Consider the following 26,874-nt stretch of genomic DNA (forward strand, 5'->3'; position numbering starts at 1 on the left):
TCAAGACATATTGTGTGTATGTATGAAATTATCCAAGAATACATAAAAGATAGTCTAGAAATATAATAAAACAAAGGGGACTGGAGGGATAGCTCAGTGGTTAAGAGCACTTCCTGCTCTTACATGAGCCAGGGCTTTGGCTTCTGTGCCCATAGGGCAGGCAGTTTACAACCATTGCTAACTCCAGTCAAAGGGCAGTTGTTGCCCATACCTGGACTCTTTGGGCACCAGGTATGCATGTGGTGCATACATACATATAAGCAAAACATATATATAAAACAAAAATTAAAAAATTAATTTTAAGAAAATAAACAAAACTAGAAACCGGAAAAATTAGTTATGGAACAAAAGTTTCAATGTACCCCAAACTATAGAATGATTAGAAGAAAATATAGGAAAAAAGCTTCAGGGCATGAAGTAGGCACTGAGAGTATAGTAGAAACATGGGAGACATCACAGTCCAAAGCTTCTGTGCAGCTTGGGGAACAACAGCATGAAGCAGCAGCTGCAGAGCAGGAGGGAATATGGGCAACGCCATCTGAGGAGGAGCCAATCTCCTGAACACAGGGATACTCCTCGATTAAAAGAAAACAAACCTAACCCCATTTTAAAATGGTGATTTAAACAGACTCTGCGGAAGCATGTCCCAAATGTTCAACCATGATCAGAGAAAGCACACCAAAGCCAGGGGAGATGTTCTTGCCCCAATTACAAGACTATCACTAAAAGGCTAAAAAGGAACACTTACTGGCAAGATGTAGAGAAACAGGAACTCACATACCGTTGGTGGTGATATAAAATACTATATGTCATGGAAAATGGTATGGAGGTTCCTCAAAAACTAAAAATAGGCTGATGTATGCCTATAATATCAGTACTTGAGAAGCTGAGGCAGGAGAATGGCAAGTTTGATGTTAGTCTGGGTTACAGAGCAAGGTCTTGTCTCAAACAAAACAAAACAACCCACCCCAAGTCCCTAAATGCAAATCTAAGGATACCAACGCCTCAACTGTAGAATTAAAACCTGCACAGGTGTGGAGGAACAGAGAGCTCTTGGGTCCTATCAGGACAAACCCAGAATAAATAGTTAAAGAGGTAAAAGCAAGGAGGTACCCTTAAGCAATGAGAGCAGAGTGTTGGGGAAGGAAACAGGCCCTTCCTTGAGTACTCTCAACCATCTCTGGATGAAGTGATTTCTTTGTGGATTACCTCCTACGTTTCCTGAGAAGGGGGAGATCCAGAAGTGCATCTGCAGTGGGTCTCCGCTCAGGATCCTAAACAGTAAAAAAGGTTCGTTTTCTTTTAAAGTGAATGGGTAATATGGGAACCAATTTAAAAATAAAGTCTTTTTAATTTTATTTATAATTGTTTATAATATATATTTATAATTAAAATTATTCTAAAATGAGAAGTCAGAATGCTCGTTGATATGTCCCACGAACTCTATTAATATGGCTGCTGAAAAAGAACAGCATGATGACATCACCAGTTGACCTGCCAATGAGGACAGGGGAAATTCCACATGACCCCAGCTCTAGATAAAGTAGTCAATGGCTGCTGAATAAGGAAGAAGCAGTTTCCTCCACAAATAAGCTCCTACATGTTGTTCGAACCTAGTCAGCCCTCGACACACTACATAAAGAAAAGACTGCTGGGTCCTCCAGTAAAAGAGTAACACATAGTTGTGAGCCACTATGTGGGTGCTGGGATTAAAGCTGGGTCCTCTGGAGAAGCACCTGGTGCTCTTATCTGCTAAGCTATCTCTCAGCCCCAATACTATTTTATACAACAAGGAACAATGCAGTCTTCCTTTGCTTCAAGAACCTGGACTCTGTAGGTTCTATACATGTGTACATATATGAGTATGCACATGTCTATATAGATGTAACAATAATAATTAAAGGAGAAATCAAGAACTGGGGAGGAGGGATGTGGGAGGAGCTTGAGAGGGAAAGAAAAGCAGGAGTAATGTAGTTAGTACCCATGTATAAAATTCTCGAAAAAGAAAAAATCTTGAATAAAAATATTAATATATTGTCAGTGTGGTGGAACACTTTTAATCTCAGCACTCAGGAGGCAGAGGCAGGAGAGTCTTTGTGATTCAAGGCCAGCCTGATCCATACAGCAAGTTCCTGGCCAGTCAAGGGTACATAATGAGATTTTGTCTCGCAAAAATTATTTTTTCTGACATTGCACTTCATATTTAATGTTTATTGTGTGTCTTGTTATTACAAACACTGCACATGAATGAGGGTTTGTACAATATGCCCCCCACAACAGTTCAGTTAAGGCAGTGACTTTCAAAGCCTAGACATAAGCGTCTCGTCACCTGGGACACTCGTAAAGAGAGATGTCTGGGTTTTATATGGAGACTCTGCAGTCTGGAGTAGGGCCCAGGAATTATCTTTTTCCTTCTAAGATCTGCAACGGGTGAATCTGATGCTAGTGGCTTTGTGCCCGTACCATCAGCAGAACTGAATACAGTTATGAAACTGCTCTTCTAGAGATTCAGTTCCCAGTGCCCACATGGCAGCTCACATCTGTCTGTAACTCCTGTTCCAGGGGACCCAACACCCTCACGCACACATATATGCAGTCAAATCATCAAGGTACATAAAATAAAAATAATTAAAAAAGAAACTTTGATATAGCTACATATTTTTTATGTTAAGAATTTATTCTACCTGACTATAGTTTTATAAAGCCAGCTAGGCTCCTACAAGGTGTGATGCACTCACACTCACACGGTCTCAGCACTCAGGAAGCTGAGGCCAGAACCACAGCAAGTTCAAGGCCAAGCCAGAGCTGTGCAGTGACAAACCCTGTTTAAAAAAGACAGAAAACAAAACTTGACCATAAAAAAAAAAAAAAAAGGAATACAATGTAGATGTTAAAAGTCATCTTATAATTACATAGTTTTAAATTAGAAAAAAATAAGGGCTGGAGAGACCACTCAGTGGTTAAGAGTACTGGTTGCTCTTCCAGACGACCTGGATTCGATTTCCAATTCCAGCACCTACATGGAGGCTCACAACTGTCTGTAACTTCAGTTCCAGGAGATCTGACTCCCTCATGCAGGCAAAACACCAATGTACATAACAAACAAACAAACAAATTTAAAAACAGAACAAGACTTTGTTTGCTAAAGCACACAGGTATTACAGATTACCAATGTTTGTCTGTCACAGGACAGACAAGCTGTAGGAGGCAGATGTGGTTTTGTGTGTTTCACATCTATGTCATTGCCCAAATGCTGAGGCTATGAAACAGATGAATGCATCAGGCCTACCTGGTCGAGGCATGCATGCACCAACTGGATGAGCCCCAAAGAATACTGACTAGAGTCGACTTCCATGGCCCGGATACCCTGCACAATCTTCACACACAGGTTGAGTGGGTTCTAGAAGAAAAGGATGACTACTGGTTATATAAAGATAGCATTAGTGGGCTTGAGGGGTGGCTCAGAGGTTAAAGAGCACTGGCTGCTTTTCTAGAGGACCCAGGTTCAATCCCCAGCACCCACACACTGGTTCAGTAACTATGTGTTACTCCTATTCCAGAGGATCCAACACTGTCTTCTGACCTCTGCAGACACCGGGCACTCATGTGGCAGTCATACATGCAGGCAAAATACCCTTATAAATAAAATAATTAACAATTTAAAAAAAAGAGCATTATCTCTACCCAGCAGGGGCCCAGAGGTATCTGTGACTATTCAGAGAAGTGGCAACAGTTTTTATTAGCTGATTTCATCTTAGGACTATTAGTATGTGTCAGGAAGAAGGGAACACACTGCTATTAGATGGAAGGAAGGGAATCCTAAGACAGCGATCAAAACTAGGAGGGTGTAGCCAACAGTGTGTTCCTTGGAATACATTATAACCTCACCTTTCAGTTCAATCTCAAGAAAAAGAAAAAGATCGTCAGGTATAAAGGAATAGGGGAGCAGAGGCAAGGCGACCAGGAGATCAACTTCACCCCTGGGTAAATAGTGAGTAGGCCAGCCTGCTCTGTGAGACCTTGCCCACCTCTCACAGAAAGAAACATGATTAAGCATGCTTGGTTTCCTGCAATTCCCTTGCTAATTTGCCTCCAGCAAAAAATTCACAAAGTATCTTAAAATGAGATAGCAGTTAACAGCAGTGTAACAGAACCACCACCATCTTATTGAGGAACTACTGCAAACCAGACAGGCATATTACATGTATCTTTTCATCTTTATAAATATAATGTAAATAAGTTATTAGCATTATTATTTTGTACACAAGAAAAATGGGGCTCAGACATATAAAACAACTTGCTCAAAATTACAGGTAGTACAAAAAAAAAACCCCATAAGGCATCAGCTGGGTGGCGGCGGCATATGCCTTTAATCCCAGCACTGGAGAGGCAGAGACAGGTCTGAGGACAGCCTGATTTATAGAGTGAGTTCCAGGACAGCCAGGGATACATAGAGAAACCCTGTCTCAAAAACCAAAACCAAACTAAACCAAAACAACAATGACAACAAAACACCTCGTGTGGCCCATGGAATACAGCCAACAGCAGCATTTAGGAGCTTGTTAGAAACACAGAACATGGCTTATCCCATCCCGACCTGCTCAAACAGAATCTGTATTTTAATAAGATGCCCAAATGATTCTGAATGCAAATTTAAGTTTGAGAAAAGTTTGTTTTTGTTTTGTTTTTACATTAGGCTTAAAAGAAAAGAAAAAGATTTGCTGTTCATAAAAGCAAAGACAATCTTTACTTAGGAAGTGTGTGATGTTTCAAAATACTTTGATAGTTGTTATACATAACATGCCTCAGCTTAAAAACAAAACTAATGTAGTTGGGGTTGGGGATTTAGCTCAGTGGTAGAGCGCTTGCCTAGCAAGCGCAGGGCCCTGGGTTTTGCAGATTACAGCATCATACGAATGACACTACATCAGTGGCTCTCAACTGTCCTAATGCTGTGACCCTTCTTTAACACAGTTCCTCACGTGTGGACACCCCAATCATAAAATTATTTAGTTGTTAATTCATAACTGTAATTTTACTACTGTTATGAATTGTAAATATCTGATATGCAGGATATCTAATATTTGACCCCCGTGAAAGAGTCATTAGACCCCACCCACAGGTTGAGAACCACTGTTCTAGATACTTTTAAAATTATAGTCAACAAATCTAAGCCCAGTGCTTCAACTGCTTGCTTATGTCCATCTCAACAGAGGAATTCAAGTTGCAGATAAACCTGGTCTATGGCATTTTAATAATACTCTATAACACAGGGTCTAACTATAGGCCATTCATTCATTCAGTCATTCTTTCTTTCATTTTTACTACAGGTGATTTCTGCTCAGGAAATCAAGATCTCAGGAATAATTGAAGCTGATTCAGTTTAACACCTACCACATTAACAGAAAAGGCAAAACGCAACTTACTGTAGCATCAAATGTTCTTTTCAGAGTAAGCAGTTCAAAAATGACACAGCCAACTGCCCAGATATCAGACTTGAAATTATACTTTACTCCTTGGCAGAGCTCTGGAGACATGTAATATGGAGTGCCCACAAGCTAAACAACAGAAACAACAAAAAATACAGAATTAATGTTTTTCCTTGGGTAACTATAAAACCATTTCAACAGGTAAATTAAGAGTTAGAGGAATTAGTGGTAACCATTAGCAGGTTGCAAAAGTGTTTTGTGAGATGATGCCAACTCAAGGACTCAAGAGGAGGATAGAGGGCCAGCCCTGCACAACAGGAGAAGCAGTATTCTTAGCAAATCTCCTGGGCCACTTACTAAAGGGCAACTTTTGGGAAAGCACATGGATAACTTGGAAGACTAAGTTCAGTGGTTCAGGCCTCACACAGACTTTACCCATTCAAGGTCTACTCCAGACTTCAAGCGGCTAAGAGACTGTAATGGCTAATTTTGCTTGACAACTTGATCACATTTGGAATCATCTAAACCCCAAGCAGCAGGGCACACCTGTGAGAATTTTTCTTGATTGGATCATTTGACATAGAAACACCCATCCTACACCCAGATCATTGAGATCCGAAGACCGACCCAAAGTGTGAGTTCACTGTTCAGGGGCAGCACACAATAGAAGGAAGCTTTTACTTGTTGCCTGTTTGCCCTCCTCTTGCTGGCAAGCTTGTCTCTCTTACTTTGGAGGCGTCCCTTCCTTGGTATTAGAGTCCACCTTTTCAGAGCTCCAACACAGACATCCAGCCTTGAGGCTGTTCTTTTAGGACACAGCCACCACTGGGCTAGCTAGAGCGCAGCTTGTACATCACTCTAACAAGTCTCCTTTTAATACAGAACCACCTTATTAGTCCTGATCCTATAGAGAACCCTGGCTAATAGAGACACACTTAAAAGTTTACCAATTTGGGGGTGTACTCATATATTATATATACACATATATGTATATATATAATAATTCTTTGTAAAAAAAAAAAAAGACAATTGTTTATAACTCCAGTCCCTGCAGATCCGACACCTTCTGGTGTGACACTTGCTCTGGCAAAACACCATTACACATAAACAACAAAATCCAAAACAACAAAAGCAGGCTCCGAGCTAGGCACAGTGGTAATTAATGCCTGTAAGCCCAGCACCTGGGAGACAGAAGCAGAAGATCAATGGCTAGATCCAGATCCAGATCAAGATCTTGGCTACGGAGAGGGTCTGAGGCCCTCTTTCAAAAAAATCTACAAGAATGGTTTTTGAAAGTTGGACATAGAGGGGGACACACCTGTAGTTCTACCATTGAGGCAGGAGGATGTCTTGGTCAAGGCTTACCTGGGCTACACAGATGTCAGAACCTCAATAGAGAACACAAAGGTAGGAAAATCAGAATGTTGTGTCTATTAACTACACCACTTCTGAAAACACAGGCATCTTTAGTTAGCAAAGCACAACCGTCAAAGGCTTAAATGGCATTTGTACATTTTGTATCATTTCCTTATTGTATTTAACTAGCTAAAAGTTAACAGTAAAATCTTGGGTTTTAGCAGAAAAAAATCTCTATGGAAAGAATTGCTTCTTTAGAAGTTCAATTGGCCATTACCATACAAACAATGAGTTCCTGGAACAGACACTCTTAAGTCTGGATGCCTACAGTGTTTGCAGGCATGTCTCAATATCAGAAAACATTAGCATAAAGTTAGTTGATAATTTATATGTCCATGTTCTTTTAAGAATAGAGCACTGTAAAACCAGAGATATAATACTTAGGTGTTAATGTTAAAGAGTAAGATCACTCTCCAATCTTAGGTCTGCTTTTTAATTAATGATCCTTTTAAAATCAAGTAGTATGGCTCAGCAGCTAATGACACTTGCTGCCAAGCCCGAGAACCTGAGTTCGATCCCAGGACCCACATGGCAGAAAGGGCTGTGACTTCCACAAGTCTTCCTATAACCTCCATATGTATCATATGTACTCATACAAAGTAAACAAAGAGACGTATTAGGGGGCTGTAGAGATGGCCCTGTGATTAAGAGTATTCATAGCTCTTGCAGAGGACCTAGATATTGTTCCCAGCACCCACATTAGTTGGCTCACAACTGCCTAGAACCCCAATATCCTCTTCTGGTCTCTGTAGGCACCTGTACTCATGTGGTGCATATACACATATGCAGACACATGTATGAACATGTATTTTTAAAAACTTCAAAAAAAAAAAAAAAGAGATAAAGACTATACTTACTGTTTCAGCCATAGAGTACTCAGAATTAAGTTTCTTTGCTAGGCCATAGTCTCCAAGCTTTATCAGATTTGCCTTGGTCAGAAAAATATTTAATGTCTTTATATCTCTGAAAAAGAAGATATACTATATTAAGTCCCTGTAACAATGAACTAACCTCCCCACCGAACTTTTCCTGAGATCTGAGCAGAATAAAAAGGAGTGCTAGCACCTCCTGGTTCCTGTCACAGGTTGTGAATGCCCCACGCAGTGCTCACCACCAGTTTAAGGCTGAAGAAGGGGCTTAGGAAAGAAGGGCAGAGAACTATCTTCACTCTCTAGAGCTGCCCAGCAAAGGAGTGTTTCCCAGATCACTGATGTCACTGGGGGAGGAATCAGATGACAGGACAGTGCTCCAGAGAACCATATTCCTAGAAGGTTTAGTGTTTTTCAGCTGCCAGTTAGGTCCTGAATTATACACCTTAACGCATAGTTGATGTCAAAGTTTCAAACAGTCTGTTAAGGCCCAGGAGACCGCATGCTCAGAAACAACACTCGAGGCTGCCTCAGTTGTGTACATAAGCTGCTGGCCCCTTCTCTAAAGGTGAACTCATCACACACAACACAATCCCTGTGTGGCTCACACTGTGGCTTCTTTTATTACAACATGTGAGGAAACCAGAATAGCACATTTCTCTATGTTCAAAAAGGAAGTAGCAACCATGCAATGTAGGCAGACTTTCAGTCCAGGGCTGGAGAGATGCTCAGTGGTCAAGAGCACTGACTGCTCTTCCAGAGGTCCTGAGTTCAACTCCCAACAACCACATGGTGGCTCACAACCATCTGTGATGGGATCTGATGGCCTCTTCTGGTGTGTCTGAAGACAGCTACAGGGTACTCATATAGAATAAATAAATCTTTTTTTAAAAAAAAGAAATTCAGTCCAACTAAACGGACAAACAACTAAAAGAAACTCTGGTATATTATAATCGGTTGACAGCAATGGTCACTTGCTTAGGAAGAGTGAGAGGTGGAAGGGTTGTTAGAATGGTTTTCTGCTATTGCAAGAAATGAATGGTAACTTTTCTCCCCAAATTTTTATAAATAAAGACTTGGAAAAATCATATAAAATGAATAGGCTTGTATTTAAATAAAAATAAACTTGCCTACTAACAACAATTGCCGACTACTTTTCCTCAGAGAAAACATTTACTGTGAGTCCCTTTACAGCACTTTCTGGGCTTCATTGACAATCAATGAACTCAGCTCTAAGGTACATCTAAAAAAAATAACTAAGTATTTAGTTACTCAGCTACTAGGAGATTCTTCCTAGACCAGAAACCTGGGTTAACCTCAGAGATCAAAGATACCACCCTTCTTTACTCACTCCTTCTGCCTAATTATCAATGAGGAAACCTTGACATGAACATGCTAGTGGGAGGTCCTTAGGGTAGAACTGGATTGGGAGAGAAGAGTCCAATCAATAAGTGTTTTTTCAGACATTACCTATGGAGGATTCCAGCTTTATGGATACAGCTCACTGCTGAAACAATCTGAAAAAGGTACCACACCACCATCTGCAGATTCAAAATGTTATATTTGGATTAGAAACAAAAACCCCATTTAAATAAACACACACACACACACACACACACACACACACACACACACACACACACACACGCGCCAAAGAAGCTGCAACCAGAGGTTACAACTCAGCTAAACTTGATAGCCCTTGCTTGTAGGTTGAGTAGGCAAAGAAAAGTAGTAAGGGTAAAAAGAAAACACAGGTCATCTAAAATAGTTCCGAGATTATTACATACAGTATGGAAAGCAGACTTGTGGAAAGAACCCCAGGAAGAATGCAAAGGTACAGAAAACTGGGCATACCAGTATGCAGTAATAGAACCAGGAAAGAAAGCCCATAGTGAATCATGGTGTGGAGGTAAAACGGTTAGGAAGCAGCTATAGACAGCTTCCTTGTTAGAGGTTTCCTTTCTCATGAATATCACTCAGAGCCTGGAAGGAGTCTGAACAAAAGGAAAAAAACACTCTTCATTGTTGGAAGAGTAAAGACAGAACCAGAATGCAGAATTAAACATAATTCTAGCTTCCTGCCACACATACAAATTACCTCTTCTTCGAACAACTTGTCCTTCTGACGAAGGATTTTGTCATAGAGGTTCCCTCCTACAATTGAACAAAAAACAGGTTGAGTTGCTCAATAGAGACACACACTTGGATGCCTGTATTAATAGGGGTTTTAACAGGTGACATCAGGAATTGAAGGGTTCTTTCTTTCCTTCTCAAAGGAAATTATTTCTTCCCTCCTGTGTTTTTTACATACATATAAAATTCTTTTCATCTTCCTGTCAGAAATATTTGTCAAAAGTCTCCCTCCCCCAATACAAGATGCTCAATACAAAAATGGGAAGTTTCAGCTTTAACAAAACCTGAGAGTGAAGATCATTCATGTCTCTCCAGGGAAACAGCTTCAAAACCAATGTGTTCTTTTCTAGGCTCAGTATTTTTGTAGCAATTTTGTCAGTGTGACTACTGAACCTGTAGATTACACCTATGTAGATTACTGATTTAGAAATACAGTGTTTATAAACAACATTTTCTTTGTACTAAAAATGTTTCCTAAAATCGAGAGTCTCTCCTAGGTTGTTTTATTACTTTACTCATTTCTTCCTGTAAAATAAGTGCCAATTTTATCTTATTTCCTATCTACAGCTCCAATTTATGAATAAATCTTTACATTTTCCTCCCCTGTAATTCAGTAATGAAGTGTAAAAAACTATCATTTGTTCTAGTTCCTCTTAACCCAAAAGGAAGTGAATTATGTAAGGTTCCTGCTACTTTAAAAATTACTTATAAGGCTAGACAGATGGTGCAGCTGTTAAGAGCACTGGCTGCTCTTCTAGAGGAACTAGGTTCAATTCCCAGCACCCACATGGCAGTTCACAACTGTGTGTGACTCCAGTTCCAGGGAATCTGATATCTTCACACAGACATAGATGCAGTCAAAACATCAATGCACATAAAAAATAATCTTTAAAAAATTGTATATTTAGGGTTGTTCATAACCGGAACTAATTACAAAGCAACAGTGCGGATGAATAAGCCGGCATCTCCTTAATGTGCAGCTCAGAAAAGGCCTCTGGAGATTCTCATGTGTATTAAGACTGGTAGATAATAAGGCCTGTCATCAAACACTTGCTTCATATAATGAACTCACTTAATAAATCCTTAGAAACAACAAACTCATTTAAGATGAGACAACTAAGGCACAAAGTTGTTTTTTTTTCCCAAGGTTAGAGGGCAATGGAACTCAGGATGTGAGGTCAGTTAAGAATTTAGTTTTTTCAACAACTAGGCAGAACTGCAATCTATCTTTAAAAAAAAAAAAAAAGCGTCTAAGAAATAAGAAACCAGAATAAGGGTCACACCATACTACCATACTGCCTTTCTCATTTACTTATGATCTTTAGACCATTTACTAGTAGGACAGCATTAGCTAAAGTTAATATAAATCAATACCCCACATAAGATTTCATTAAACACTACTGTACTGTGTTTACTGGTACTGTGTATGTCTAAAATGGCAAACTGTCATTTCATGAGGAAAAACCCTGAAAATATATACAAAATGTAACTGAAAAAATAATTTGCAGAGCCAGGAGTGGGGCTGACACGTGCCGTCTCAGTCCTAGGGAGAACTGCTATCAGTTCAAGGCCAGTCTGGGTTAGAGACCGAGTTCTCCACAAGCCTGAGATGTATCAAGACTCACAACAACAAAAACGAAAGAACTCATCCCCCACCACAAAACTCAGTAACTTGAAGATGGCTGGAACTCTGTAAGAATGATGGAGGGAACTCTTTCCCCACACTCTGAACATCATCTTACAACTCTCCAAGACCTCAGTGGATTTCTCCAGAAAGCCATTTTGAGTTTTATCATTACAAGTCCTTTCTTATACTCCTCTCCCTCAAAGCAATGATGTCATGTGAGTGTCTCTGAGGAAGTCCCACCGAACTCTGCCTTACCGTTACAATACTCCAACTCAATCAGCAGGGTAGTATTGTCCATAAAGTGGTTGTAGTAGGCAATAATGTTGTCATGCTGCAGCAGCGCTAGAATGACAATCTCATTCAAGGCGTCACGACGCTCTTTCTCAGAAAGTCGGGTCAAATCAACTTCCTTCCACACCACCAGTGAGTCATCCTACAACACAGGAGCAGGGGCATGTGTTTTCTTCTTACCTGGCAGTGCCCCGATCCATACCCAACCTGTGAGCTTCGAAGAATGACTCAGACTTTAAAGATTCTGCACAGTTATTATAATTTGCTGAAGATCTAGGGGAAACAAAGCTTGAAGGTGGTATTTTCCAGCTTGGACAGATGGTTAAGTGTTTAAGAGAGTATACTGCATTTGCAGAGATCCAGAGTTTGATTACCAGGGTCCACTTTGGGCAGTACACAAATGCCTATAACTTTAGCTCTAGGAGGGCATGGGTAGGACCCAATGCACCTGACCTCTGAAGGAACCTCCACTCACTTGCACATACCCACATATAGACAGTGAATTTAAAAATAAAACTAAATCTTTTTTTTTTAAAAATGTTATTTTGAGAGCTGGTAGAAATGGCTTTAGTGGGTAAAAGGTGCTTACTGTCAAATCTGAAAACTTGAATTTGAACCTCAGAATTGGCACAGTGGAAGAACTGACTACCACACACATACACAAAATAAAAAAATATAGAAAAAAATCAAAACACTACTTTGTTGCTGCCCTTAATTTGCACAGTCTTAGTTTCAGGTATTAGTATTAGATAAGACCTGACTTCAGGGATTCTGTTGAGGGATGTTGGAGGTCCCTAGTAATAATGGGGCCTGTGGCAGAGCTGGAATTTGAGGAAGACAGAAGTACACAGCAGCATCTCCATCTGACAATAGGTCCTTATAAAATCCAAGTATTATATACCTGTCTGATTTCATAAACTTAATTTTCATCTACTCTTTCTGAATAAGACACCCCCCCCACACACACACACAGCTTTTCTAATCCTTGTAAGTTGCAGTCACTTCCATGCAGACTGACCTAACCTTTACTTCATTTTGGGATACTTCTCATTCTTTAGCTACTGCTTCCTAGCCTACCAGCACCCATGTTAACATTCCTTTAGAATACCTCAGCAAGGCCTTTCAAAGTTTCTTTTGAAAACTTCAAACTTTTTACCAAACACGTAAATACGGCTCATTCTCAGTCCCTGCACACGGCAAGCACTCAGTCCTTTTTTCTCCTTTGGATATCCACACCTGAGACCGTTACTAACATGACTGGCCTTCGGCTGAACTATAACCTAGAAGAAAGGGTTGTTTCTAAAAAGCTTTGCAAGTTCATCTTATAAATACCATGTGACAGAGATAACGTCATACAGTTCTGAGAAGTGTGATAAAATTAACTCAAAGCTAGTAATCAAGTTTAACGTGATACATAAGACAGAGATAGGAAACTGGTGCGCAAACCTTGAGTGAGTGTGCCACTTAAATATACTGACTTAAAAGCTAGGAAATAGTAGTGACACTCATCTTTGGCCACAAATAAGAACACAGACTACTACAGATGAGAGTGCCCACTAATGGGTTCCTAAAATAGAAAAGAACACAAAAATATTTTCTTGTAACTACTTTCCTTCCACCTTTCAGTCTTAGATATATGCTGGGGGCTTGGGCTATGGCTCAGTGGTAGAACGCCTTCTGAGCATTGATTGGTAGAGCCTGTCTTATCCCCAGTACAAAAAGTGCTGGCTGGGAGCAGACACTAACTAGAATTGCAGGTGCATGAATCACCTTCTGCAGCCTCAGCAAGTTCTCATTAAATGTTTACCCTAAAGCTAGAGCTTTAAGCTGTAGAGATTAAACCCAAATTATGGTTAGTTTGGGGGAAGAGAATCATTACTACAGGATTTTAAATCATTAAATTCTTAATTTCGGAGCCAGTGATCCATGGGTCTTTCCAAAGAACTTATACAAGAAGGTGGGAAAAATAACAAGCTTCCCTGGGTTCTTAAAGAAAGGGGTCTCTGTTTCCCCAGAACTAACTACACCAATAAAGTATTTGTCTTACATAATCACTGAATGAAAAGCAAGGAGAAAGCACACAAGCAAAAAACAAGACACAATGATTTTTCTGGTGATCAAGGAAATCCTCCAACTCAGTGATCGTTTATGAAAAAGAAATAACAACAGAACTAGCAGAGTGTGTTGTAAGTGCCAGTGTGGCTATCTGGGAGCACACACCAACTCTCCATCCCGACACTGAACAGCTGTATGAAAGGAAGTGAGCTTTTATATATAGACTGTTCTCAATCTGCAAAGCACCTTCGTTTGGATCTCAAAATAACCTTTAAAGTGTAAAGTGGTTTTTTGGGGGTGACATGGGTGGGAGAAGATAGTTATCGCTAAGTCCAATTACAAACGGGAAAACGAAAATTCAAAAGACCGCTCAGTGAGTGACTCGCTTAGTTCGCCGTGATAGCAGTGATCAAACCCATTTCCTAAAGTAGGTGAAGCGAAAGCGCGGTGGGGCCCGAGACATAAGCCTCAGGGGACGCCTGAATAGAGGGCTCCGAGCAAGCAGTGCTAGAAAGCAAGGCCGGGAAGGAGGGAGCGGGGAGGCCCGGCAAGCGTCCGGAGCTGAGGGCCGCTACCTCGGTGCGGCGGTATAGCGTGGCCTCCCCAAAGGCGCCGCGGCCCAGGACGCGGATGGGGATGTAGTGCAGCTCCTCCTGCTCCGCCGCACCGCCGGCTCGCGGCCCCGGGCTAGCGCTGGGCCCCGAGCCCGAGTCCCCGCCACCCCCGGACTCGCTTCCGAAGTCCGAGTTGATGGAATCGCAGTGTCGCTCATACTCGCCCAGCACGGACATGGCGGAGGCCGCAGCTCGGCGTGAGCCGCCTGCGTATCCACGGCGGGCAGTTGCCGGCCGCGTAGCGCCTCACTGGCCTCAGACGTAAGCCACCGGCTTAGGCAACACTGCGGCCCAGTGAGCTTCCATGGTGGCTCCTGCCCCCTCACCCGGAAGCAGTTCTCGGTATTTCCGGCTCGTTGGGGTTTTTCCTCCGCCTTCTCTTGCCCACTTGTTACAAATGAGTCCCGTACACTCTAAGGCATCGCTGACTTTGGCACCTGTGAGTGTCGTGGACGCCGAAGAGCGACCACAGCAGACCGCTCCCTTACCAGCTCTCCAGACGACGTTAGACTTTGGAGGTGGTCCTGGCGTCAAGTTAGTACCAAAAGCTGTGACTGTGCTAGCAATCACTTGACTTGTGGGGCAGGGCTCTTGTTTGTAGAGATACTGTCATAAAGATAATGGAGCAAGCTGAAAACATTTAACTTCTGACATCTCATTCAGTAGGTTAGGATCTTTCTCCTAGGACCACCATAGGTCCCCTCTTCACAACTTGTAAAATACTTAATCCTACTTGATGCCATTCTCTCCTCCCTTCTCATCTTCCAGAATCGGCATAAAGCATTCCTGAAACATCAGGTGCCGGACATACACGGTATTTGAGAACAGAGAATGGACACCAAGAGAATTGCAATACAGTAAATACAGCTGCTTTATTATGTTATCTTAACCTCATAACTATTGTGAGCTTTAACAATTCCCCCCCCCTTCTTCTCATAACTACTGTGAGCTTTAACAATTCCTCCTCCTCCTTCCTCTTCCTCTTCCCCCTCCTCCTCCTTCTTTTTCTTCTTCTTCTTCCTCCTCCTCCTCTTCCTCTTCCTCCTCCTCCTCCTCTTCTTCTTTGTCGTCTATAAAGTTGCAGGACTATGACCACCACAGGGGTGCCCAGGTGGGGACTATGCTAAAGAGTTTTGTTTTATTTGAAAATTATGGCCCCAAATCCTCACAATACTATGAACACAGGGTTTCTGTGTCTGTTGGGGTGGGGTGTGGATTGTTTTACGTGATACAGCTAGTTAGGAGGAGCTTGAGAATCAAACCCTGCAGTCTGGTCCCAGAGTTAGGAAAAGGCAGGGTGTGATGAAACTAAGGGGTTATGGGGCTGGCACCGTTGCGCTTGTTGGGTAGAAGCAGGAAGTACCCTTTGTGGGTTGTACAGTTTGGTGTTTCCTGTGGACGGTGGAAAACTAAAGTAAAGGACTATGTGATTAGGGCCCTATGTTCCAGGAGAGAGAGAGAGAGAGAGAGAGAGAGAGAGAGAGAGAGAGAGAGAGAGAGAGAGCTTTCGTGCGTGTTTTAATCATTGTGTGTATAGATGGGGTGGGGTGGGGTTGTGCTTCCAAGACACGTATGCGGTGATCAGAGGATAATTTTGCAGTTTCTTTCTTTCCACCACAGGTTCTGCGGATTGACTATAAATTGTCAGATTTGCATGACAAGAACCTTTACCCACAGAGCCATTTTCCTGGCTCTCAATGCTCTCAGTCTTCTGAGGAAATCTGCTTAAGCTTGCTTTCTCTAGGGTAGTGACTAAAACATCCTTTTGCTTAAGTGCCCAGCCCAGTTATTACTTTGGTCACCTTAGGGTAAGACCTAATTTCTGTTTACAAAGGACTCAGAAAGCCGAGTGGAGAACAAAGACGGGTGGCGAGATGATCAGTTAGGCGGCAATTTCTGTTCTAAGAGGTAAAGTCACTGAGTGAAGAGGTTCAGATTTCAGAAATCCATCCGAGGGACATTTAGGCTTGGTGATCAGGTGGAATGTGGTAAGGTAGATGCAGGAACTCTGGGAGTTCAGTCTAGGTTAGCTAAGAAGACCTCACACACAGGAAGAAGACAAGATTGGTGTGATGTGAGGGTTGAGTTCATACTCCACACCTCATCGGTGTTCCGTTTAACATGGGGTGATACTTCACACCGCATCTGGACAGTAGACCACAAGAGATTTCTGTTGCCTGAGTCTATCTGGACCCAGTGTTTACATTAGTAATGATAGTCTGCTTGTATGATGCACACATTGAACTAAATCTCTTTTTCACATCCAGTCCAAACTAAGCCAGGCCTCCCAACCTGTTACCATTGCTGTTTTAAGGATACTTATCTATCACATTTTGATGTATTCGGCTTTATTGCTATTTCTACTCGTTAGAATGTCAGCCTCATTACTATGTATCATCGGTACCCAGAAACGTGTGCGGCCTAACAGTAGAGACTTAAAAAGGGGTGGGGAGCTGTTGGTTGTTGAGTGACTATCAGTTTGTTACCCACAAGTATGTCACACTTCCTGACAGAATGCCTGTTCACTAATGTTGATTTCTGAGTGCCCTAGATGATACAAATCTTTCTGATTTTGAGCTCTCTCACTTAACAAGCACAGGTAGTACCTTCTTCGTGGGCCAGGTGCTGGATTACAACACAGAATAAACATGGGTCCTACCCTCATGGAGTTTAGTCTTCCAAAGAACAGGAAATAACAAGGCAGTAATAATTTTGGGTAAGTAAGCACTTTTAAAAGTTCAAGGTTCCCAAAAGGCATTTAGAAGGTGTGGATAGAAGGGGAACTTGCTGGCCATGGTTCTCAGGAATACCCAAATGAAAGTGTTAACAGCGATGAGAAGGCACTTCGAGAGTAAAGTTGCCTCTTATTTATCTGGGCACAGTAGATTTTAGCTAAACTACTCTGTGAAAGAGAATAGGAAGTCATTATATATTTGACCTGAAATGATGGGGGAAATCAGATTACTTAAAATTATAAGCATCCACTTTCAGTCTAAGAAATTAAGTCTTGCTGAAGTCTAACAATTCATCTTCCTGCTCCTTTTGCATTGAAGAACTATTTAGCATGTTTAACCTGACTGCCTTAGTTATATTGCTTGTATATCTTAAGTTTAATTAGTGGAATGTCCTTTTGCATCATCTTAGAGCATACAGAAAGTTCACACCAAATTCATTAGAGTGAACTAAAACTAATCTTAACTTTTTGAGACAAAACTTTCATTGCAACCCAAGCTGGCCTGGAACTATGTAGCATAGGCTTAGCCTCAAATTCACAACACACTTCCTGCTTCAGCCACCCAAGTGCTAGGACTGCAGGTGTCAGTCACATGCCTAGCCAAAAACTAATCTGTAAATGCCCATAAATCTTAAGATCCTCAACGTTTATTTTAAAGGCCTTTGGTCAAAACAGACCATTTTCATATTTTAACAATTGAACAATGTGCTATGTTGCCAATTTCTAATTTGTGAACGGCAAACCACCAGGGCCCATAAAATTACTGGAAAAATTTGGTCACTAAAGGGCAAAGTCTACACTTCCACTGTCTGCTATTAGAGCCACTAACTCCAAGCAACACTGAACACTTACACTGTACGTATAGATGCACACTGGACTTCAAAGGTTTTCTATTAAAATAGGAAACATGAATCATTTTTATTTCGATGACATGGCAATAATATTTATAACATTCTAATTAAATACACTGCTGATATTAATTCTACTTGTTTGACTTGTTTGTGACACTGCAACATTTTAAAATATGTACATGGCTCATCTATGGGAGGACATCACCAAACAGAGTACTTTATAAGGTATGTAAATGTAAATATGCCATTATTTTATTGAAACAAATTTATTTCTAAGTTTTTTAAAGATTCTTTTTATTTCATACATATGTGTGTATCCACAGCATGCGTATTCCTGATGCCCATAGAGCTCAGAAGAAGGCATTCCTGGAACTAGAATTACAGTGTAGGTACTAGGAGCCCAACATTTAATAATGCTCTTCTCCAAGAGCAGCAGCAAGTGCTTTTTACCACTAAGCCATCTCTCCAGTCCCTATTTATCAGTTTTGCTGATCTATGATCTCTAAAGCATTGGTGAGAAAACACCTTGGTATGTATGTGTATGTATGCATATAGACGTTACAGGTCAGCCTATGTGTCATTCCTCAGGAGGCATCCATCTTGGTTTTTTTGAGAGTCTTTGACCAAGTCCTGAAGCTCAGTGATTAGGCTGGCCAAAGAGCCCCGAGGATCCGCCTGTCTCTGCCTTTCCAGTACTGGGATTATACGCACAGGCCACCTCATAATCACATGCACAGCTTCTTTTTTTTTTTTTTTTTCTTTTTCTTTTTTTCGGAGCTGGGGACCGAACCCAGGGCCTTGCGTTTGCTAGGCAAGCGCTCTACCACTGAGCTAAATCCCCAACCCCCACATGCACAGCTTCTTAGATGAATGCTAAGAATCAAACTCAGGGTTCATGATTCTGTGTCATGACTTAGCTTCTCAGCTCCCATAAAGCATTTTTGGATGTTAAAATATACTTGGCCAGGTGTGGTGGTTCATCCTTCCAAACACAATTCTTGGACGATTGAGGCAAGGGGACTGCTATGAGTTTGAGGCCAGTCTGGCCTACACAAAGATTCTGTCTTAAACAAACAAACAAAAAACCAACAAAACAAAACACTGTAAACCATGCTAAAAAAGATTCACAGTAGGCTATGGATTTACTAATAAACTATGTATGAGTAGACAGCTAGGGATCTATAGAACACTTCATGTTGGCTTTTAGAAAGAAGATTCATGGGGAAATGGAGAGATGGCTCAGCAATTAAGAACACTTGCTGCGTTTCCAGAGGACCAGGTTTGATTACCACGGCAGCTCACAACTATAACTCCAGTCCCAGGGGATCTGACGCAGTCTTATGGTTTTCCCAGGTGTGTACAGACATATATGCAGGCAAAACACCCATAAACATAAAAAGAAATAAAAACTTAAAAAGGAATACTCATGAAAAAATTAAAAAGTGAAAGAAAAGAGAAATTGCCCTTTGTTTTCTGGGGTCCAGTTTACCCAGAGGGGCCAAAAAATGCAAAACCAAAACACCCCAGGGTTCTAAACCGAATGGACACTTCAGGAACAGAAGCAAGGTGGGGGGACTCTGGAGAAAACAACTCCAGTGGTAGCTTCTTCAGAGCTTACAGTCCAGATCCTCTGAGGACATACAAGGAATGACTAGTGACATAAATACATGTATGAGATGTTTGCTAGTTCACATATAAACTTTATCCATATGGAGTAAATCAGTGACATTTTTCTTTCTTTAATTCACCAGGTTTCACTCCCTATACTTTAAAAAGCAGCAATATAAAGGAATCTTTGCTGACCCACTAAAAAAGGGCTCTAAAGATTAACAGACAAGTACACCGCAAATGGTTTCTGCTAGCCTTTATTTGTGAAAGTTTACACAAAAATCTCCCAACAGGTGAGCCTATATAAACCCCACATGCCTCTTCCCATTAACAAACAGAAGATGGCTCTGATGGGGGTAGGGTGGGGGGTCATGACAATGGTACGGAACAAGGTTTATTGAAACTGTCTTATTCTCAAATTATTTTGAATATGCTGAAAATGAAAGGAAGCAGGTAATAACCTGTTTATAAAGCTGATGTGCATTTGTGCAAGCCTACTGCCAAAGGCAAATAAATGCTCTTCAAGCACAATGTCCAAGTTGGTTGTTTTTGGCATGAATTAAAACAAACGAAAGGACTTGAAATAATTTCAGTTCTACAAAGCTTATGTTTACAGATGTTCTTGTTTACAAGAGCTTGGAAACAAAACCATGGGCAAAATGGTCTATTTTTCTCCTCTCTGAAACATTGACATTTTCCAGGACAGAAAACAGAAAATTAGTAGAGTGGTTGTCATTGCTCCTAAAAGAGGGGAAGGCACAAGTCAGAAAATAGGAGTCTCGTGTTAGGCTAATGGTACACACCATGGTTTTGCATTTAAAAGTCTACAAATGGGTTTTGACCCAAAATTTATTTTCTTATTGTTTATTCTTTTCATACTTAAATTGTTCTTCTGTCACTTGATGTATGGATGTTACAGATTTCTGACCATCTGCTGGTGCCATGGTGAGGACTTGCATGCTAAGATCTTAGAAGTGAGACCTATCATTTTTCAACAGCAGATGGCACTGTTGTACCAGAGAACACTTGATGCCATGCAGGCGTTTATGGGAGTCCTAAGACAAAGGCTTTTGAGTGTATAGTAACTGGAACCTTAACAGAACAGCCTGATACTTAACCACATAAAGCATTCCTGTTCACCTTCGTACTTCATCCAGGTCATCTTAACAGTGTTCTCTGATAACTTCAATATTTCACTTCTTTACTGTAAGCAACATGGGTCTAAGTCCTGTAATTCTCAGGACTGCAATTAAGACAATCCCTGTAACAACAGGTCAGCAGGGTTAAAAGATCACCCACTTTCCCAGGAGAAGTAGGAAAGACCTTAAGTCATAAATGAGTATTTCTCGTGTTTACAAGCATTTGTACTTACTTTCCCCCCAGTGCAGGCAATCAGGCACAGAGCCTTCCACGTGCTAGGTAGGCACTCTACCTACCTACCTGAGGGACACTCCCAGAACTACTTTGAGGTACCTAAAACTCCCACCAAGTGAACCTTGGCTTTGTTTTTACAACAAATATTTTCAAGTATTTACTATCTGTGACTTTCCCAGATGTCCAAGTTAAACCCTTTATGTCCACGTCTCTGAGACAACACTGAAGAACAGGAATTAGATCAGTGATTGGCCCGTACAAGGGCTGGTAAAATTTACTCATTCTTCCTGGTAGAAGTTATGTGAAAAGTTCAAGCAACTACCCAAAAGTCCAAGAGGACACACACAGAACTCAGCGGTGAAGTGAACAAATGATCATGTAGAAAATGGGCAAAAGCCACCAACAGACATTTCACCGACAAGAACGTACAGATGGCTAATGACAAGCACAAGAAAGGATGCTCAACACCATCTGCCATTTGGAGAATGCAAATTAAAACCATGATGAGACATTACAGGCACCTATTCAAGGGGCTAAGTTAAAATAACAATGATAAAGATGAAGGAGAATGTGGACATGGAGCATGCTCTAGCCACTCTAGACAAGGGCAGGAGGCTTCATTTAGAACTGTGTGCGCTTCCCACACACCATAGCAATTGCCCTCTTTAGCATCTATCCCAGAGTGATGAAGACGTACATTCACATAAGAACTTTAGTGGTTAAGGGCCAAATCACCAGACCCACCCATATGCCCTTTAAGCACATTGCAGTACCATCCATAACCTGGAGGAAAATCAGTGTGCAACACCTTTGAGGGGCACCTCCTGGGAATTATGCTGAGTGGAGAAAGTCAACCTCCAAAGGTTGCACTCTTGATGACCCATTTACATAACAGAGTTACAAAGGTTCAGAACCAGTGAGCAGATTAGGGAGCCAGAGCCTGGGGTGAAGAAGGGAGTGGCCAGCTACAACAGCCATGTGATGGAGCTACTCTACCTGAGATGACCGACAGGACCTATGAGTGATAATTGGACAGAACTAAACACACATACACCAGGACTTCAAGCAGTTGAGCACAAACATTTTAATGGTCTAAAATGAGATTTTCTTTTAAGAGATTATCTACAGTTCAAAGCTCACTTTGTTTTGTGTCCCACCCATGACCCTTTTAGAAGACATAAAATTATGAAGGATATCACCAGAAGCTCTGTAAACATTTCATCTAAGGACCAAGAGAAGTTCAAGGTGTTTCACAAGGAAACCAAAGAGACAACTGATATGAAGGAGCTGACCGAGGTCAGAGAAATCTTGGAGGAGAACTAGAGTGGAGGACCAAGGCGGTGAGCAAGTGGGAGAGAAAAAGCAAACAGCTCAAACCGATCCTGTGAGGCGACCCAGGACGAATGCTGGCTTTGGCGTTATCTAGGTAACCCCTGTTTGTTGTTTTGTTTTGTTTTGTTTTTCCATAGGCGACTTTAATAATCTTGTTGCAAACCAGTCCAAATCCTACTGCATTAAAAAGTCCTCTCTGACTTGCTGGGTGTGGGTGGTGCCCATGCTCTCCCACACCAGAAGGATCAGTTCTGGCAAGATGCTCAGCTGCGCCTTGATATACTGTTAGTAACTTGGCCTTGGGCTAGGCCAGGCACGTCCCAGCGATGTTCTGCTGGCTCCAGGGGACAGAAGACTGAGCCTCATTACTCTATCAACTTCTTGGCCTTGAAGAAGCGACGCAGGTAGAAGACCTGCCAGGTGGCTAGTCCAATGAGGCAGAACATGGAAAAGATGCTGAAGTACAGGACGCGGGTGTTTGTGGACTCTGAAGAAACAAAACAATACAAGGCCATTGTAAATGGAATGAAATAAGTTGCTTCAGTTGGCAAAACAATGGTCAGGGAGGAAAGACAATTAACCCCATTCTGTCCTTAGGTCTCAGAGTTCACAATTCAGGCAAGCAAAAGTGAGTATGGTAATACACCTGTGATGTCAGCACTTGAGAGGCTAATACAGGAGGATCCTGAGTTCCAGGCCAGCCTGGGCTACGTGGCAAGACCCCAATAAGAAGCAGTACCTCAGTGGTACACCACTTTCTTAGCATGCACAAGGCTCTGAGTTCCATCTCTAGCCCTGTTTCATTTTGCTTTGTCTTTATTCCCATTTAAAATGTTAAAAATTACAAGTTGGTATCACTCTGCTACAAGCTAACCAAAAATATGGTCATCACATATCATAAAGGAAAATTTCATCCTTCTGAAAGCCTAGCCAGCTGACTGACCTTTTAGTAACAATAGCCCTAAAGAAGCAATTTTCTTCCCTAAATCATGTTCCACTTTTCCCAAGCTGAGAAAAGTGTACTCCAACATTCAGTGTCCAGGATCCGTCCACTTTATATAGAGCTCACTCACTGAGAAACGAAAGCTACCCCAAAGCTACCCCACTCACCGTTGGTGTCCCTCATCTCCTCTTCCCGCTTCTTCATGTAGGCAAAGTCGTTAACAATAGACTCTGAAAGGTCCTCGAGCCGCCGTAGCTCCACCTCCAGTGGTTTGAGTTTCTCAACTTTTGCGATCTGGAAAAGATCAGAATTAGGACCTGACTCCCTGAAAAAACTGCTCAAGTAAAGAACACCAAAGCACAAAACAAAACTAAGACTTCTGGAGGATCGGAGCGTCCTCCTTTCCTGCCTTGCACTGGGCTGTACCTGTAAAGAAGTGCTGTAGGACAGGAGTTAGCCGGTGTGGGAAGGAGTCCAAAGGAAGTGAGGCAGGGGTGTGAGCAGACTGCCCCGTCTACATATACACATTCAAATCTATCAATCATCCCAAGACACTTAAAATTCAGCTTTCTACCTTTCTCTACAAACTATATTTTCCCACCTTCGATCTTTAATTTTGATTAAGATTTAAGAAATGTGTAGTAGTGATTCGTGTAAACCCAGCATTCAGGAGGCAGAAGCAGGAAGATCTCCAGGACAAGGTCAGCCTGCAATACAAAAAAGACTTGAGCACAAGGCTAGGGAGATGCTGTCAATAGTCATGTAAGATCTCCTGCTATGACACAAGAATGCCTGCCGCTCACCTTCAGCACCCACGGCTTTAAAAGCTGGGCATGGTAATGCATTCTTGAAACTTCAACTTTGCATTGTGATGTGGAGACATGAAGGTGGGGGAGGAGCTCAAAAGCTCTCCGGCCTAGCTGAAATAGTGAGTTTAAAGCTCAGAGAGACATCCTGACTCAAAAAAAAAAAAAAAAAAAAAAAAAAAAGTTGGAGAGCAACAGCAACAGAGGAGGGTAACCACTTCCAGCAAGACAAACCACCTCTTTACAGGTACAGTTCAGTGGGAGGCTGTAAGGAGGAGATCGTTCCTCCAGATTCCTGGCTGGAATGAAGCACTTTACACTGCCTTTTCCTTCTTTGGTAGGCAGCAGACACTACAGTTAGAGTGGCAGCTTCAAGAGTCACAGTAGGCCAAATGTGCATAGAAGAAAGCATGTGTTCCTACAGAATCACAGAGTAACTCAAAAACAAAACCAAAAACCAACAGGAGGGTCCTGTTTGCATATATAAGTCGAACAACACTGGGCTGGATTATGTTCAGAGCCAAGAGAAATCCTGCATTTGCTCAAAAAAACCACCCTAAATCTACCTTGACAGCTCTTCAGTTCCCTTTCAGAAGCAGCTGTAGTTACCAACTCAGCATAAAGTTTTCAGACTCCATTATAAGGTACAGTGTTTACAGTTTTATAGCTTTTCTAGCCGAGGGTCCAGGGTTGCCATAATTTAGTATTTATCTGCACAAAATTCCCCAAGGAAAGCCGGGAACAGTGGCACATGTCTTTAACTCAGCACCTGGGAGGCAGCAACAGGAAGATCTCTGAGTTCAAAGTCAGACAGGTCTATATAGGGAGTTCTAGGAGAGCCAGGGTTACATGGTGAGATTCCGTCTCAAAGAAACAACAACAAAACCCAAAAACCCCAAACCAACCAAACAAAAAGACCCAAGGAAAAGGCACTAATAAAACATATAATAAAGCAAACTTAGTGTGTTTAACATTTTCCTCCTTGTTCTGAACTTCCCCATCCAAAGCTTCCTGAATGAGACTGAGACAGGCAACAGTATGAAACTTCTTAGACAGCAATTACTTAAGGCCAAATAGAAACTTGCAAAAAGGAACTGGAAGTGAAACTGTGGCTGTGCTCCACCAGCTAGAAATACATATGTATATAAGATATTATATCCATATATCCATATATGTGCGTATGTATATATATGTGCTAAGGATTGCTGTAAATGAGGCTGGCCTAGGATACAGAGTGAGAAAACACACACACACACACCACACCACACACACACACACACACACACACACACACACACACCAGCATCTGGGAGGTAAATCTGGAGGCTGTGAGGCTCTAGGGCAGCCTTGACTACCATACAATAAATCTGAGGAGAGCCTAGGTAGGCTCCATAAGACCCTAAACAAAAAAACAAAACAAATAAATAAATGGATGAATAAAAGATGAACAATTATATTAGGTCAGAGGGGTCTGGTTAAATTTCTCAGAGTAGTAAAGTTTGAGAATTTCCAATTCTCCCACTGCAGCTATTCTCATGTTTAAGGGCAAAAGCAAACGCCCTCTTCACTTGCCCAGGACTAAGCATCAGTGACTTACACTAGATAGTTCAAACATAAAAAGTGAAATCTCAAGGCTGGGACCAAGCTTCACTAGCATGCATGCTCACCAGTGCTGCAAGTAAGATTGATTCTTGTTTAAAAGGAAATGAAGGGTTGGAGAGGTGGCTCAGCGGTCAAGAGCACTGACTGCTCTTCCAGAGGTCTTGAGTCCAATTCCCAGCAACCACATGGTGGCTCACAGCCATCTGTAATGGGATCTGAAGCCCTTTTCTGAAGACAGCTATAGTGTACTCATATACATAAAATAAATAAATCTTAAAAAAAAAAAAAAGGAAATAAAAACCTACCATCACCCCAACGGCTGTTCTACTTGTCTAAATGCCCAGCTTAATGCTCCGAGTTCTAGAAGACCAGCTTGTCTGTTTCATGAAGACAGACAAGTACTTTGCTTTTTTCTTCTAAAACTGAAAATAAAGTGTTTGCCCCCCCACAGCTTGATAAAGGCAGGCCATGACAATGTGAAACAAATATTCCTCTAGGGGGTGCCACTCTCCTGATATGTTGCATGTAGCCATTAAATAATCAGAGTATTAGAGGAAGTAGGTACTCATTTTATGAGTCCATCATTTTGCAGAGGAGGAAACTAAGCATTCTGTAGTCACTCACTTTTTAGTGGCAGACTACGATTTTCAGCGGCAGACCAGGTTAGACTAAGATGGCCTCTTGAATCTCTACCCAGGCTCAGGCATTTACTTAGCATCAGAAAAGCAGAGCTGGGCTGTAAGACAAAACTAAAGAGCTCCACCCTTGAGCTCAGAGGCATACAATCTCATTCTGCCCAATCCTACTTACCCTCAAGTGCTAACTAACCATCAAGATTCTCCCTTCGCTCCTGTCCACGACAGCTCTCTCCCCCTAGCCTGGAAGCTATGACTGGTACAATCACTGGCACTCCTACTCTGTCCCATTCCTACATTATAGTTCTGACTCGTATCTCAAGTCCAGCTCTAAGAGATTACTTAATATGCAGCACTGGCTTCCAAGGAGCCAGCTTTCTCAAGGACTTTAAGCAAGTGCTTTATATTTGAAGAGTACTCTGCACCTTTTCTCCATAAAGCCCACTGCACAGAGAAAGCCCTCAATCCCATAGTATCCACCACTCTAACATGACTAGTTCATATTGCTTAGAAAAAAACTAAAGCCATGGGGCCTTTCCCTGTCTGTGCACCCTC

The 26,874-nt window shown here is 41.7% G+C and overlaps 2 protein-coding genes and 1 long non-coding RNA gene across 8 annotated transcripts in view; 1 reads left to right on the forward strand and 2 right to left on the reverse strand.

Moving 5' to 3' along the window:
* Positions 1 to 14,782, reverse strand: part of Nek9 (NIMA-related kinase 9) — a 40,477-nt gene extending 25,695 nt beyond the window's left edge. The window contains exons 1-8 of the mRNA NM_001106747.2: positions 14,396 to 14,782; positions 11,730 to 11,907; positions 9,813 to 9,868; positions 9,185 to 9,255; positions 7,703 to 7,808; positions 5,427 to 5,558; positions 3,290 to 3,400; positions 1,210 to 1,274 (exon numbers count right to left, since the gene is read on the reverse strand). Of these exons, the coding sequence (NP_001100217.2) occupies positions 1,210 to 1,274; positions 3,290 to 3,400; positions 5,427 to 5,558; positions 7,703 to 7,808; positions 9,185 to 9,255; positions 9,813 to 9,868; positions 11,730 to 11,907; positions 14,396 to 14,611 (935 nt within the window). The 5' untranslated portion in view covers positions 14,612 to 14,782. The remainder of the gene's footprint in view (positions 1 to 1,209; positions 1,275 to 3,289; positions 3,401 to 5,426; positions 5,559 to 7,702; positions 7,809 to 9,184; positions 9,256 to 9,812; positions 9,869 to 11,729; positions 11,908 to 14,395) is intronic.
* A 24-nt stretch (positions 14,783 to 14,806) lies between these two features.
* Positions 14,807 to 26,874, forward strand: part of LOC102549675 (uncharacterized) — a 28,031-nt gene continuing 15,963 nt past the window's right edge. The window contains exons 1-5 of one of the 6 annotated variants that reach the window (XR_015623220.1): positions 14,807 to 14,968; positions 15,203 to 15,291; positions 17,029 to 17,150; positions 19,227 to 19,372; positions 19,771 to 20,158. This is a non-coding gene — a long non-coding RNA (uncharacterized LOC102549675). Of the gene's footprint in view, positions 14,969 to 15,202; positions 15,292 to 17,028; positions 17,151 to 18,448; positions 19,373 to 19,770; positions 20,159 to 26,874 lie in introns of those variants that run through there. The other 5 variants (XR_015623218.1, XR_015623223.1, XR_015623222.1 and 2 more) reach the window with 5 other exon arrangements.
* The window catches only part of Tmed10 (transmembrane p24 trafficking protein 10), a 34,867-nt gene continuing 30,063 nt past the window's right edge, over positions 22,071 to 26,874 (reverse strand). The window contains 2 exon segments of the mRNA NM_053467.1: positions 22,071 to 22,820; positions 23,444 to 23,570. Of these exon segments, the coding sequence (NP_445919.1) occupies positions 22,699 to 22,820; positions 23,444 to 23,570 (249 nt within the window). The 3' untranslated portion in view covers positions 22,071 to 22,698.

This window comes from Rattus norvegicus, chromosome 6, assembly GCF_021556685.1.
Source record: "Rattus norvegicus strain SHRSP/BbbUtx chromosome 6, alternate assembly SHRSP_T2T, whole genome shotgun sequence".
Taxonomy (NCBI): Eukaryota; Metazoa; Chordata; class Mammalia; order Rodentia; family Muridae; genus Rattus; species Rattus norvegicus.